The following is a 16,034-nucleotide window of genomic DNA, read 5'->3' on the forward strand; positions in this document are numbered from 1 at the left end:
CGATATCAGATCAGATGTATGAACAGCGAGAAACTGAATGAAATGGTCGTTGTCTATAAGTTATCGATGGTAACTGTAAAAGGTTTTCGAGCGATTGCCGATGCGAATGTCAATGTGGGAGTAAGAAACGAGCCGAGAATCGGCGATGGATCGAGCTCGTATCGCGAACGACAGAGGCGCGGAGGTCGCTTCTTATGCTCGGTACATATCGCGAGGCATCGGTTTTTCCCAGGACGACGAGATTTCCGACCCGATACCGCCTCTCCTTTCGTAAATAATCCACGCGGAGGACGACTCGGAGGAGTAAATTCGCCGGTGGAATACAAAATACAAAGTGGCAGCCGTTCGTCCAACTTTAATTCCCCGTCGCCCGCTCGATTCTCTAAACTCTGATTCGTCGTGTTCCGTCTATCCTCTTGTCGCCGGACAACGAGAATTCGCAATTTATCCTTATAGAAAACGAAAGGTTCCTCTTGCCAGGAATCCCAATCGATCCTCGGATTCCTGCGAACAAAGAAACAACGCAGTCGGAATTCATCGTTATACAATAAGCGATACCTGACCGATAGAAATTCCGGGAAAATCGAAGACCGATCGCCCCTTCGATTTCCCGCCGTTTAACGTCGAATCGAAGAGCCGCGGAAGAAGCAAGAAGATTGGTCCGGTCAAACTGCTTTCGGAGCGTTTCGGAGCCAAAATTAGCCAACTGCTAGTCGTTCGTACGATTTAAATTAAATTTGCGCGACCGCGCAACGCAATTGCGTAGATAGTTTTCGTAGTAGGTAGAAGAGATCCGACCAACGGACAAGATCGGTAACCCTTCCTTCTCTCGTACCGTATCTTCCGTCCGGTATAAAGTTTCAATGTCAGTGGCAGGAAACGGTAAGTCGATACAGTTGGCTTGCGACGCGCGTGCGCTCGCTTTGCAAATCACGATGCCTTTTATACGCTCGTTGATAAGTAGACGAGCTATTTTAAATATCGGCATCCGACGCGCGTAACGTAACTGAAGCGGAAGCTAGGAAATATTACTTTCGGTGGCGTTATCGGTGGCGTTAGCTGGTTACGGGGCAAAGAAAAAGCGTTCCCCGAATTTCAACGAGTTTCAACGAATTAGATGGCATACAATGCAGAATGCAACGAAAATATCGCGATAGAAAATGCAGACGCGTTATCGTAAAGCTTGGAAACTCGGGAAATTTGAGTGGGAACAGGGTGAGCACCACTGTAAAACAGAAGGGCGCGTGCCACGAGTTCACATCTGTCGCAGTTGTTTTCGCATCCCCCCGGTTTCTTTCTGGAACACCACCACCGATAAACGCGTCTCCGGTTTGAGAAAAAAGACTTCCGCAGGAAGCAGCAGCAGACCTTGCCATCGCCATCTTCCCGTTTCCTGCCTCGTCGTTTCGAAAGAAATCGACTGGAAATTAGTCGGCCGAAAGTAATCGCTCGAAAGCCCTCGAACGGGAGGTGGCAACGTTTACTAGAAAAATCTCCGCTTTTACCGAAACTCGTTCTTACCGCTTCTTATCGCGGATAGAATAAACGATTCTCGAGAAATCGTCTAGTCGAGGAAGAAGAAGACGAAGAAGAAGAAGAGGAAGAGGAAGAAGAAGACGAGGAGGCGAAGCTACTCTTGCTTTCTGCCAGCGTGTTCCTCTTAAGTGGAAGCGTTTAATAACGCCACACCGTCGGTTCTGGCTGCGAAGACGCGTACTTCGATGCGTGGTCGCGGTCTTCCGCGATCTGCCGATCGGCCGGCGAACAAATTCGTGGAAAAAAGCGTAAACGCGATGCGAATTGGAAATTGAAAGCGTCGCTCGGCGAGTTAGGAACGACGATAGGGGAAGGGGTCGGGTGAAGCGGTAGTACGGGCCTGAATAAGGGCCCAAGGAAGGGGACCCGGCTCAGGTAAGCAGCTGCAAGCGTTCGCAGGGGCAACAGCAGCCGCGCGCTTAAATTAGTCCCGGCACAACTGTCGTTCGCGTAACACCAAAGCGAGGAGAGTGAATTGTTCGGTCGTGTGTTTCGGAAGAGCGTGGCGAGAAATTTTTCAAGAGAAACGGACGATAGCGTTCGGATATGTCGGTGAATGCGAAAAACGTTGAACTTTGAAAGGGAGCACGAGGCGAGATTCGATAATCTTAAATTTCACCGTCGCACGCTACAACTTCGAGGCACTTTGGAAATTCGAAAGTTCGCGGTTACGATCGATGATGCGGAGTCGCTGATCGGCTAAGTGAATTTTAACGAGAAGGCCACCTATGGGTGGGAGATCGCGAAGAAGCTAGAGGCGAAGATCGAGAGACGAGCGAACGAAGAGGGAAGATGCTGATACTTAGGCTGATCGCGGTGTCGAGCCTCTGCTGGATGGCCAGGTGCGATTTGTTGGACCTGTACGTGCAGCACATGGACGAGACGATGAGGACGTTGGCCTACAGGAACAGGCATCGTCCGAAAGACGTCGTATCGAGGATAAAGAGAAGCGTCGGAGAGGAACAGGCTACTCTTCTCAGAGTAGGTACGTTCAAGAAACAACGGCTGGACGTGGACAAAGAGTGGTACTCGCGATGGAAGGCGAGAAGGAAGATCCCTTACAAGGAGGACGGACTGGACTTTGCCAATTCGAGGGAAGAAAACACGGACCCGGATCAACACGAGCTGCTGAACAACGCCAGTCGGATACTCGGCGTCGACGGAGAATCCGAAGAAACGACGACCGGGTCCACGCTGGAGACGAACGAAACCGTGAACTCGTTCGATATCGACGTCTCTAACGGAGAATCGACGCGGTGGTCCGGCAACGATACGGCACCGTTCGACGAACGGCCGGTCGATCGACAGAATCTGATGGCGGAATCTCGGGAGGAGACCACTCGGACCGTAGATTCGCAGGACGACGTCGTAACGGACGGGAATTCTCGATCGGAGACGGTGGACGAAATTGGTGGCGCCGGAGCGAACAACCTCTTCGACGATCCTATCTTGAAAAGAAGTCCAAAGTCGCGAGACAGTCGAGTTCCGAAAAAGTACGTACCACCGATCGACAAATTGGCGAAGCTGTTACGCGCGTCCAAGTATACCGGTGCCGAAGAGACGGTACCGGTGGACGATCGACCGCGAAGAAGCATCGAGCAACCGAGGTTCACCAGACGCGAGATACTCGACGACGACGGCGAAGTAATCCTCGAGTGGGATCCTTCGGACGAGCAGATGGTCACGTTCAAGGTGATCGCCAAGACATTGGGATACGTCGGCATCGGGTTCAACGAGAAGGACCACACGAAGGGAGCTGATATTCTGCTGGCATGGGTGGACGATCACACGGGCACCGTCAATCTGCTGGTGAGTGCTGCCTCGTCCCATCTCGTCCCATCGTCGGCGATCGCCAAAGGTATTCGCACCCGTGATCGATCGTCTCCGATCTCCCATCTTCCTTTTACCCACGTTCTCTCTTCCTTCTTACGCCGTATAGCCTTTGCGCGATCCTGCATCCAACGATCGATCGGCATAGCAAAACGGTGATTAGGACGCGTGAGAATAGTCGAACGGCCAACGGGAAAGTCTGCGAACGTCGGCGCTAGCCGTGTGGGAAGAACTCGTTTTCTTCTTATCGGAACGCGATCCTAGATTTCTATTTCCGCTGCGCTTTCGAGACGACGCTTCTGCGATCGATTAAACGGATCGAGTAAATCGTCGTTGCAAATACCGACAAACGTTAAAAGCTTTCGTATCGGCCGTGCGAATCGAGAGCCAGCGATTGAAAGAGGAGTAACGCAGGTGGAGAGGTATTCGAAAGGACGACGGAGGAGGAGGAGGAGGAGGAGGAGGAGGAGGAGGAGGAAAGGATAAGTAAAAGGACGGCAGGCAGGTAAAAAAGGAAGGGAAGGAACGAAAAGCTAGGAAATTAAGGGAAGATTAAGAGGGGGAGGTGGAAACAGCAGTCGAAAAGACCTGCGAAGCTGAGAGAAGGACGAGGAGAAAAAGAGACGGCAAAAGGGGATATCGCGAGCCGAGGTATCGGCCTCTCGCCTCGCCTCGCCTCGCCTCGCATCCCTTCTCTCCCGTCTAAAATCCTTCTGCGAACGGATCCCCTTGCTCGTGGTTTCGTTTTAGTCGCACGATCCGTATTAACGAGGTTCGTTTAATTAACGCGCCATGGGAGATCCCAGTCGATCGCCTTCTCTCCTCGCGATCCACAACAGCGGCTGAAAAAACCACCTCTCTTTTCGTTTTCGTTCCCGCTTTCGTTTCCGTTTCCGTTTCTCTTTTCCCTTTGGATCGCGGCACGTGGTACTACCTTTGCTTCGGAAATAGCGCGACATCTACGCGCAAATTACCGATCGAAACAACTCTCTTACACGGACTTTGCTTACTTTCTTGTAATTTCAACTATCGACGAACGGCTCCGACGAACATCGGAGTTTCCATTCGGAGAACCACGCAACGAAGGGATTAAAAGGGAACTGGTTATCGAAACCTGCTCCACCCCTTTTTTCTCCCTTTGCGCGGCTTCTTCGAATTCCTAATCTTAATTAAATTTATATCCATTCTCCGAGGTGTGCTACAACGTTGGTTCAAGCGCGGCCACGCGGACCTGCCCTCGCGATCTTCCACGTCGTATCGCGTTCGTATTCGTATTCGTGACGAATCGAGGAATGGCCCGGCGAAAATCGCCGAAATTACCAGTGAAACGCGAACCAGCCGAGCGGAAAAGAATTTAGTGGAATTTCTCGGCTCCATTTGCCGCGATATTTATCCGCGAGGGCCAAGGCCGACAAAGAGAAAAGAAACGGGCAGAACGCAGCCACGCAGGTGGGACAAGAGGCACGCCGTTGCTAGAAAATTAACCAACGTCGTTCCGTCGGACCAGATAAAGTCGTGATAAATTTACGTCCGGCGAGGGCAGCCAGAGGCCTCTCTCTCTTCGATTCGCCTTCTCTCGCCTCTTCCACCTTGACGAATTCGAAATCCACCGGCGAACCCGACCGCTTGTCAATTCCATGACTCGACGAATTTCGATGGGAATATCTGAAAACGATGAAAGAATCAGACGAATAAACGAATTTCCCTTGCATCGACGCGCGACGATATCGCTCGTTTATCGACAAAGTTTGAATATACAAATTGTCGCACGTTTTTATTAATTGTTTATCGAATTAAGTAAATTGTCAGATAAATATCAAAAACAGCCTTCATAACGTTATGGTTTTCCTGTACTTTTCGATTTATCGTACAAAAGTGATATCTAGAGAACTGTTAAAAATATATATATGGATGAAACGTTCGACGATATCAACGGACGCGAATCGTATCAGAGGCGATTTAATCGGAGTTTATCGGCAACTTGTTCCGCCACCGAATATTTTAACGAATAATCGCCTATTTGTTCGGAGGAGAACCGTGCTTCACGCGGCAGATAGAAAATCAAGCCCGCGTAAATTCGAATACGCCAACAGCCCGCGGGCGAATCGTGCCACAGGCAAAATGGTACACGGCCGATACAGAGTACACGGATGCAGAAAGAGAAACACGTACACGCTGGGTAGAAGCGGTAGGTGAAAGTGTGCGAAAGGTTGCGTGACCGAATACGTGACGAACACACGAGGAAGCACGAAGGTGTGTAAGAAAAGGCCCCTTCTCAAGGGGCATAGGTATGTTGTGTCCTGGCAGTTGGTTCCAAAGGGTCCCCCAGTCAAGGCCTCCAGACATCGGCGGGGGGAGGCTACGCGAATCTTTCAGCATCGTTGCAAGGAAAGACCGCGCGGAGCGGTGCTGGCTGGCTCGAATGGCTCGAATCGGCCGACGCGTCCTACCTCTCGCCCCTCGAATCTTCGAACGCGCGTCGAAAAACGATGTTAAGTTTCTGCAACGATAAGAAAAACAAACGAATAACCTACGAGAAACGGATCCAACCTGCCCTCTATGCTCTCTTCTAACTCTTGGAAATGGCGGATTTTCAGCAACACGGATAGCGCGGTTTCGAACGGTATTTCTTTAGAAGCCTATTAAGCTTCTGCTATTTCCAATTTCATGCAACGAATTTCGATCGACTTTTGCTCGTTCGTTTAAATCACCTCGCCTCTTTGCCGCGAAACGTCTCATCTGACGCTTGTATCGTACGTTGGAACGCGATCGAGATCGGCGAGAGGGCCTGTTTCGAGAAAGGACAAAACCGGAGAAAATTCGACGATCGTTAAATTATTCACCGCGAGCCACGGCATGTGCGCACGTACGACGGATTACGATCGTAATTTATTTGAGACAGGGAAGCGCGTTTCGCAAAGTGAATCTGAAAGGCGGGTAATCCGCGATCCGTCCATCTCGTGGTGCAACAGGCCCAGCCTGAGACCAACTCGGTGCATAGACGGACGCACACATTCTCCTCTCTCCTCTTTCGCCGTGATCTTTTTCTCATTATCTTCGACATATCCTGCTCGTCTTTTTTCACCCGCCGCCAACCAGTTTTCGTTTGTTTCCGATCCAACTTGTTCGTCTTCGAGCTCTCGCGCTCCACAGCTTTGTATAACCTGTATACGCAAATAAGACGAGAAAGTATCGATGTTTCGTAATTACAGCCCCCCCCCCCCCCCGTGGTCATCGAATCACGACGAATATGTCATATTACAATCGTTACAAATTAACGAGTAACTCGTTCGCGTACCGATATCGTCGGTATCTAGGTCCGACAAATCGACGAAGAACTCGTTAAACTTCGAGGTACGTATCGCGTAGCAGGATACCTTCGACGCGTTTACGGTCGTATTTCCTTGCCTTTACGGCTGCAGTGCTTGGTTTTACCGCTTTATCTCGACCGGCAAGCGAATCCTCGCACTACCCTCGCTGTCGAGTAGCCAAGTGGGATTTTAACCGAGCATACGGAGAATATTTGACGGATCGATCCGCCGCGTATGATACGACGCAATCGTAAAGCCAAAGTTCCAGGCTGCCTTTCTTGCCACAGGCGATCGAAAGAAACTTTGGAATTTTGACGAAACTCGATTTGACACCGATCCACCGTAAACTCATTCGGCTCTTCGAGTTTATTCCAATTCCATTGGACGGAAATAGCGCGATACTCTTCGGGTATTCGGAATGGCAATAATTAACTTGAAAAGACGATAAATCAGGGAAATAAATTTCGAGAAACGGCTATGTTTCTCATCTCGTCTATTTTCGTGGCTGAAAATCTGTCGCGACTATGCGAGTGTCTGATCGATCGAAAGATACAAACGCGAATTCGGTATCGATTAACGGCAAGAACGAGAGAGAAGAAAAACGCAAAGATCGCCCTTGACGGTGTTTCGATCCGTCGATTATTATTATAATCGCGCGGATGGGCGCGTAAAGAGAACCACGACGAGCTATAACGCGTCATCGAGCGTAATTGCGCGTAACAACGCGTTCTTCCCAAGACCAAGACACGTGAGAACCGGACCGGCTCGTACCGTGACTGCGACACGTTGCAAACTGGCTACTATACGTATCACGTACTTTACGAGAACGAATTCCGAACCTGCGCTACGGGAACGGGAAAACTTTGCTCCATCTCGTTCCCACCTTTTAACAGCTTTTCGTATTTTATTATTTCCTCGCTGTGAGTTTTTACGCGAGCAAAAACTCGATTCGACGTGGTTCGATGGAATTTACAGAAGCTCTTTGCCTCTCGCGAGTTTCCACTTGTTACCTCTCATGAGAAAGAATTCTCGATCGGTTAAACGGTAAAGCGGAAAACTCGAGACTCTCGCTATTCCACGACCGATAGCGCTCCGACTCTGAATTTTTCCATAAATATCTAGAAACGGCGATCCAAACTAATCCGTGTAACTAACACTTGCCTTTAAAAGTAAAGCCAAATATTCAAAGAAGAATCTGTAGTTTCTACATTTGCTACGATTTTCTAAAGAGAATCGCCCAATTTTCCAATTACCTAATACAGCGAAACCGTTTGCAAATGCTACTTTTCGAATATCTTTGCGTGGAAAGTCGTACATTTGAAAAATATCCCGGCTTCAAATTGATTTCATCGAAATTGACTTATCCAACGACGAGAACACATTTTCATCGCCCGCACAAGCGTTAAGCGTTCGAGGAAACTATTTTACTCGGTTTAACGAACGTTGTTTTCCCAGCGATTAGGAAACACGTCGATTTTGGCCGATCCGTTGCGTTGATCGTGTCCGTTTAGAGACCGGTAGGTGGTTGTTCGCAGTTGCCTAAGAACGATAGGAAGGTCCTTTATCCCCGTCGAGGGACCTCTTTGCGCTACCAGCTGCTGTTCTGCCAGGTGGTAAAAAGGAAGGAGAGCCACTATACGAAAAGGAAAGGTAGCCGCGCAACAGCAGCGAGAGAGAAGCGAAGGAACCAAGCGCGCAGTTGGGTTTCTCGTTCGAGTATCGAAACGAGATGGAAAAGCGTTGGAGGGAGAAAAGTATAGAGGGCGGTAAAAGTAAGAGCAAGCAAGAGCAAGAGGGACGGAGGGGAAAAAGGGAAAGGAACGTCGGTGAAAGACGGTGTGCGAAAGAAGAGGGAAGAAAAGGAGAGAGAAAGGAGGGAGGATCGTACCGTCCAAAACACCTGGCAAGCATCGTGCTCCTAGTGGCGCCTCTTTTTCTTCGGAATTGCCGGCCCATGGGAACCGCCGCGGTCCTCCGCGGCGCGACTCCTCCGGGGGCACAAAGGGAACCGTTTCTTTTTTGCCGCGCGTATATAGATCGGAAACTATTTCTCAAGATAGATCGTCGTACGAATAAACGACGCCGATTCCCTCGTTTCTGGTTCCCTTTGGTTGCCCGTTGAGCGCGAAACGCGTTTCAACGAACCTTCGTCGTTCGAGAATAAAAGTAAGGCTGCTCCTCGCGCCGTACTTTCCAACGTACCGAAACGTCCGAGTTTCTCGGAAGACTGCCGCAGGAAACGCGAGTACCGATCCATGACGTCACATCCGCCGAATTAATTTTCCGCATCCACGCACGCGTGCCTCTTTTCCCACGCATCGGTGACTCGATTCCGCTCTTTCGAGAGACTACGCTACCAACGCCAGCCAACTTTTCATCTTTTCTCTAGTCTAGTCTAGTCGGATCACCGATCCATCGGTTCTGCGCGTTCGTTGGCTGGCAAACGTGCGGAAAAACCTGTCGCTGAAACAACCACGTCGTCGATTTTCTGATTTCAAGTACGAGCCAATCGGTACGATGGTACGCACAGAGCGATAGGAACGGCTGACGAAAATATTCGAACGAGCCGTCGTTGTCGTTGTTAGATCGGCTTCGTATTTTACCGATATTATCGCGACAACTCTTACACCGCTAACGAAGTTTCCACGTATTTTTGTACAACACACGCACGTGCATTTTGCGAAGAAGTTCACGCGCAAGTAATTAGTACGCGTCGATATCTCTTCGATCGATAAATTTATACTCGGAGATCCTACCTTACAAATTGCTCGAGTGCCAGGTGTTGGCACGAGCTTCTATAACCATTTGCATAATTTTCCTAATCGACGATCAAACCGTTCCGCCCGTTAACCGTTCCGACGGTCCACGTCGAAAAAGAAGACGGTTTTCCTGTTCACCGACGGCCACGTACAAGTAACAGCGATTAAAACGTTGCGACGACGAGTCGATCCATCGAATCGAGAGACCGCCGAGAAATCGCCGACTTTTTTTAATCACCGTCTTAGCAATGCCACGGACGCTACGCGCTAATTAGCCCGGCGACGATGAGAATATCCGGCTGCCATGAGAAAACCCCCGGCGAATCTCGTGAGAACGCGCGCTAACCCCGGAAAGCCCGCCCCAACGGCGAATCGCAGCCGCTAATAATTATAATTAATCGGGAATCGGTGGACGAGTTTATTCGAATCCAAAGTAGACGTAGCCCGTAATCGATCAATCGGATTCGCGCTGATATTCGTTATCGCCGAAAGCGACAACGGAATCTCGCGATTTTAAAGTGACATTTTCACTTTCCCTCTACCATTAAACTACCGTTACCGAAACTACCATTACCAAACTATCATTAAATAATACGTACGATATAATAATTAGCGTACACCACGAACAACCATCTTACGAACGTAAGCCACTGCGATCGAACGGTTGCGTTCTTTCTTCGCGTGGCCTGCTTTTTTTCTTTTTCTTTTTTTCCTTCGAGAGACGCGCCACTTTATTATCGCTTCCTCTTTGCACGTGCTCGTTACAAAATACGCAACGAGCGTGACGATGCTCGGCCAATTATTTCGATTCATTAAGAGCAGGAAGGGGACTTCCCTTCGGCCTCTTACAAACTTTAGCGCCCAACCGTAATCGGAATCCAACGGACCCAAACGCTCGCGGCCACCCTTCCGACGTGTCAGCGTCACGGCTGACGGGGTGTTGTTTCCTTCGAGCGCAGGATGCATCGGAATGTCGTTAACTTAACGGAACGTCGCTTGAATCCGACAGGCCGATAAACGTTGTTATCGCAGTACCTCTGCAGAGAGTTAAGGAGAAAGCGCAGAAAGCGGAGAGGAACGAATCGAGCGTGACAAAAAGCTTCGATTCGTCGTCCAGCGTAAACACCTGGCGCTCACCTGACCCGATAAACTTCTCCGTCTCGTTTCAACGGCAAATCGAATTTCTTTTGGTTTTTCAGGACTCGCACGGGATCGAAGGTCCAGAGGCGGCCCTGGTCACGGACACGTCGCAGGATGTCAAAGTATTGGGGGGGTCGCAAAACGAAACCCACACGAGCGTGATCTTCTCGCGAAACTGGCAGACTTGCGACCCTCAGGACCATCGGCTCACGGTAAGGCTGCAACCATAAACAGCGCCACGATGTTAAGATTTACCAGGATATTCGCTTTATCGTTTTCCTCCCTCGATTATACCTCGTTTCTTTCTACTATTCGTAGAAACTATTATTTTGCTTGTCCTCGTTCGGAGCTACGCTACCTGAACACGAGTATACGGTTAATTGAAATCTAGACATTGGCAAGATTCAAAAGATCCATCGGTTACCGATTAATTCGATCAATTTCAACGTTTCGATCGATGGCAACGATCGTATTCAAACGGAGACCACTGCTTCGTCGGTCCTTCGTTCGAAGATACGATCGTTGCGATTGAAACGCATCTCGACTAAGGAAATTTCGCGGTAAGCGGTAACGGGCAAGGGATTAAGGCTGCTGTATATGGCAATATGGGAATAAAATCAAATGTCCGAGATAGAGGAACGTGTTGCCTCGTAATATTCGATTCCACCTGACGGAGCCTGGGAACTGGGAATAGCCGAGAAGATTTACAACTCTTTTTCGATTTATGCCCGGCACGAAGGCAGCCCGCGACTTTTTAACAGGCCCTTAGACCACGGTACGTCGAATTCCCGCAGCGATATTTAGGCGTTTAGCATGCCGTCCGCGACCCTCGTGCGTCTCCTCCACGATTCCCATTCTCGATCAGCAGCGGGACTAACCAGCGTCCAGCCGTCCAGCCCGTTGAAATATTTCTTAAACAACCCATTTCCCATATCCGAGTCTCTCTTCCAATTCCAACCGCGTCGGAACCATTATGAAAAAGTAATTATCGCTTGCTATCGCAGGGAGACACGATTCGAGTCCTCTGGGCGCTTCATTCCAGCGATCCCGAGCTAAATACCGCTGTTTGGCCCGGTGACAAGCGCGGAGGTAGAGCTTTGAGACTCAAGACCGCGGCTCCTCATGCACCTCCCCGCCATACTCGGGATATCAAGCATTGGGACGTGAAATTGAATCAAGTAAGTGGAATCTGGCAATCGTGTTTAACTTACGATCGCGATACATGCCAACGTGCGATACTCTGCCGCTCTAGTACGATCGTTACTATCTGTCTCATTTTTCTTCGGCCGACAATTTCTTATCAACGGCTAAAATCAACTAATTTAAGAAAAAAAGAACAAATCGATCGCAATCGATGTAACTTTGTCCTCTCGACGAAGAAGAATTCGGAAACGCTCGATAGCTCGTGAAACGATCGATAGCTTAATTATTAATCGTTGCCGAGCAACGGAATGCCCGTATCGTGATTAATTATGTGTTCTTCTTGATACATAGCCTCCGGTTTCAGACAGCGTAGACACCACCTACTGGTGCAAGATTTTCAAGGCACCTCATAAGGAGAAACACCATATGATCGGGGTAAGTAATTGAAATTCGTCGAAATTCGTCGAAATTTATCAAAATATGTCTTCGTTTTGGAATAAATTTGGTGCGCGACGCGAGTACCGAGGAATGTGGTAAGGTTGGGCCTGATTCGTATGTGCTTCACGAATCACGGTCATCCGTGCCGGACATGGCACCGTGTCGATGGACGTCATTAGAATAAAGAAGGGTCTCGGAATGATGTCATTCCGTGGCCGAAACGTTGCCCGATTGCCAATGGAATCTGCTTGAGAAGAATTCTCGGCAGAAGAACACGCGGTTCGATCCGATATTCCGAAACTGTTTTGCCACGCGATTGATTCTTCCGCTTCTTCGAATCCTCCCAACCATATACCGTCATCGATATATCGAATACAAACACCAACTATAGAGCGATACGTGGAAACATCGAGCAACGATTCATCTTTCGATTTCAGTACACGCCACTCGTGGAAAAGGAGAACGAAGATTTGGTTCATCATATTATATTGTACGAGTGCGCCTCCACTTTGTCGATCCTGGGACAACACGCGAGAATCGTCGGAGCTCCGTGTTACAGTCCTACGATGCCGCGAGAATGGGAATCATGCTTGCAGCCGGTGCTTGCCTGGGCACGTGGTAGTACAGGTACGCCAAAGGAATCGAATCGCAAGTGCAGATTCGACAGTTTTAAAGTCTAAGAATCGGACGTTATCAAAATTGAAAATTTAATAAAACCCATCCATCGAGCTAGGATATCCAAAATTCGTCTGGCTTTTCGAGTATCCGACTTTCACACTGAAATTACCAAATATTGTCAATTACTCGAAACCACGACAGCTCGTAAACGATCGTCTTTGCCATTATCGGAAGCACAGCCAACGTTGTTATAGACTTTTCTCGAGGCATGATTACTTAAACGTAACGACAAGTAGAACGAATACGACGAGATAGATCACTGTAGAGATTACGTATGATAGTATAGCATAAAGATACGATGTGTGTTGGCACAGGTGAATGGCTTCCGGAACACGTCGGCATTCCCATCGCGGAACATCCTGAAGGCTCTTATTACATGTTAGAAGTGCACTATAATAATCCGGATATGAAGAAGGTGGTAGACAGCAGCGGAGTACGTCTACACTTGACCGCGAACCTACGTCCTCAGGAAGCGGGAATTCTGGTTGCCGGCGTGGCTGTCAGTCCTCTTCACCTGATTCCACCGAAACAAAAGGAATACGCCACGGCAGGTTACTGTACTCCTCATTGTACCAACACTGTACGTAAACGCCGCTCTTTCTTCCATCCGTTCGTTTCGAAACTTTTTAAACCGTGAATTACCGTTACAGATGTTCCCCGAAGGCGGAGTGAACATCGTTTCGGTGGTCTTGCATTCTCACTTGGCCGGTCGTCGTTTGAGTCTGAAACACATTCGCCAAGGCAAAGAATTACCCAGGATAGTCGAGGATAATCACTTTGATTTTGAGTATCAACAGTCTCATACTCTCGAGAAGGAGGTGAAAGTGCTTCCGGGAGACGAATTGCTGGCTGAGTGTGTTTACGGTACGTTGGACAGGACGAAACCCACGTTGGGAGGATACGCAGCATCTCAGGAAATGTGTCTGGCCTTTGTGGTGCATTATCCGAGAACACCACTCGCGGCTTGTTACAGTATGACGCCGGTGAAACATCTGTTCAAGACTCTCGGCGTGTACAGCTTCAAAGGCGTTACTATGGATCACCTGGAGAAGCTTTTCCTCACAACTAGGTAAGCGAAAGGTAAAAGTTTGCGCGTATCGTATATACGCACAGCGTACATTCTACGTACCTTCTTATCCGTTACGTTTGTTCGTCGCAGGACCGATGCCGTGACTATTCCTTCCACCGGTCAACAACAGCTTCCGATTTACCCTGCTACAAGGCCTAGCGAGGAAATAGACGAAGAGCTTATAAGGCAGGCAAAGTCTGCCTTGATGGCTATGAGGGATTACACGGTAGAAAACGAGAACGACAACGTCTTCTCTCGGTTGATCATCGAAGAACCCGAAGAGTTCAGAGGTAAACGATACGAACGCCTATTCCCAGCAAACTGATAATCATCGTGACTGATAACTTATCAAGTTATATATATATATATATATAGCTATATCCAACTTATATCTAAGAATACGATAATTATGTGTCTCGATAGGTCGAACTTTGGCCGAACATATGCTGGCTCTACCCTGGACGGAGGAACTTCTCGCTAGATCCATCGAACAGAGTCTGTATCATGGCAGGCACATGACATTTTGCAGAAAGAGGGACGATAAGCTCGCTCTGGTATGTCCAATTTTTATCCCTTCTCGTTCGATATCTCGGTGTACGAGCAACCTGCCTCTATTCCGTAAAACATTCTTCAACGATATAATACAATAGAATAGAATAGAATAAAATCCATCCATTTAAGGAACAGTTTTCAAAGGTGAAATTTACGTGACATTCGTCGACTTTAGTTATCGATTAACGTATCCATTGCAGCCGGCCGACATACAAACGTTCCCAAACTACACAGCACTGCCAGAAACAAACGAAACCACGTGCAGCGAAACGGCAATGCTATCCGGCGCATCGAGGAGCTTGTACTTTGACATCGTGCCGCTTCTCACGATTCTCGTTACGGCGATCGTCGTTTCCTAAAATTAAAGTCAAATACGTATTAGACGTTTGATTGTCCGTTGTTTGATCGTCGTTGATTGTACGGTCAAACGTATCCGTCTTATTCGTCTCGCTTACAAATCTGTAACTGTAATCTGGCACTGTTCGAAACAGGCTAGAAACGAGCGATATCCTTCAACGAATAATTTACGAGACCGATATCTCTGCCCGCAAGGATAGACGACAAGATTTTGGAAAAATTTTCACCGCCCGACACGTGTGTGTGTGTGTGTGTGTGTGTGTGCGTGTGTGCGTGTGCGTGCGTGTGCGTGTGCGTGTGCGTGTGCGCGTGCGTGTGTATGTATGTGTACGTATATGTGTATACACACGCCCACACACGCACAAAAATATAATATAATATATATGTATAATGTAATGTAATGTAAATATACCATCGACTTATTTATAAGGTATTCGCGCTACAAGCCTTTCCCCTCTATTTTATATGAATTTTGTATAAAAAAAAATAAACCAGTCTGTAGAAACTGTGCCATTATACGTATCATCGTCGACTCCCATCCCCTTTTATTAAAAGATTATTAGTAAAATCACAGACGGCGACGAATACGAGTTAAAAATTATAGTATGATTACAGTAAAGAGAAAGAAAAGGTCTTACGGAGATATTCTTACCGCTAGAACGTACGGGATGTCGGAAACCATTAAAAACTTCCAATTGAATATTTTCCATAACTTGCAAAGTTTCATAGATATGTAGCTACTTGCGACAATATGAACATTCGCAAATGCTTCGAGGAGTTGTAAAACCGTTTGCTTATCGAAAGAGAAGATAATTTTGGTTAATTAGTTGTATCGGTAGAGTAACGCGGTTGATGGAGAAATCGAAATTTTTCGGATTTTCAAAGCCGTCGAACGTCCCCTGTCACTTAGTCCGGCCACATTTCGCTAGAGTAAAGGGAGATTCAAACTGTTGCTGATCGATGTAGCGACTGCTTTGAAGCTCAGCCACGAGGCAACCGGGTAACCGATATATCAGCTACCACGCAGGTGTCCGGGCTGGCAATTTTCTAGATGGTTAACCAATTACGGAGGCGTCTGCGATAGTTCTCGACCCGATTTCGTTCACGGTGATTTTCACCTATCGGGATATCCATATCCCACGAGGTCCCATGTGGTCGGTGCTGATAAGCATTGAATTGGACCGATATCGAATTGCGGCGGGTTTCTGCGAGTATAAAAGC

At 48.3% G+C, this 16,034-nt stretch overlaps 1 protein-coding gene and 1 long non-coding RNA gene across 2 annotated transcripts; one reads left to right on the forward strand and one right to left on the reverse strand.

The window, feature by feature from the left end:
• The first annotated feature begins 1,740 nt into the window (after nt 1–1,740).
• LOC126923178 (MOXD1 homolog 1) lies at nt 1,741–15,318 on the forward strand. Its single transcript, XM_050736381.1, has 10 exons — nt 1,741–3,345; nt 10,636–10,788; nt 11,581–11,754; nt 12,071–12,154; nt 12,595–12,784; nt 13,150–13,415; nt 13,486–13,904; nt 13,995–14,194; nt 14,328–14,458; nt 14,657–15,318. Exons 1-10 carry the CDS (start codon nt 2,329–2,331, stop codon nt 14,813–14,815), a joined length of 2,793 nt encoding a protein of 930 aa, XP_050592338.1. The 5' UTR covers nt 1,741–2,328; the 3' UTR covers nt 14,816–15,318.
• On the reverse strand, nt 5,494–13,778 carry LOC126923216 (uncharacterized). The gene is made up of 3 exons (XR_007713085.1): nt 13,641–13,778; nt 13,478–13,557; nt 5,494–5,866 (listed from the first exon to the last, which is right to left on the reverse strand). It is a non-coding gene; the product is annotated as an uncharacterized LOC126923216 (long non-coding RNA).
• Nucleotides 15,319–16,034: the final 716 nt, after the last annotated feature.

This window comes from Bombus affinis, chromosome 13 (genome assembly GCF_024516045.1).
Source record: "Bombus affinis isolate iyBomAffi1 chromosome 13, iyBomAffi1.2, whole genome shotgun sequence".
NCBI classification, from domain to species: domain Eukaryota; kingdom Metazoa; phylum Arthropoda; class Insecta; order Hymenoptera; family Apidae; genus Bombus; species Bombus affinis.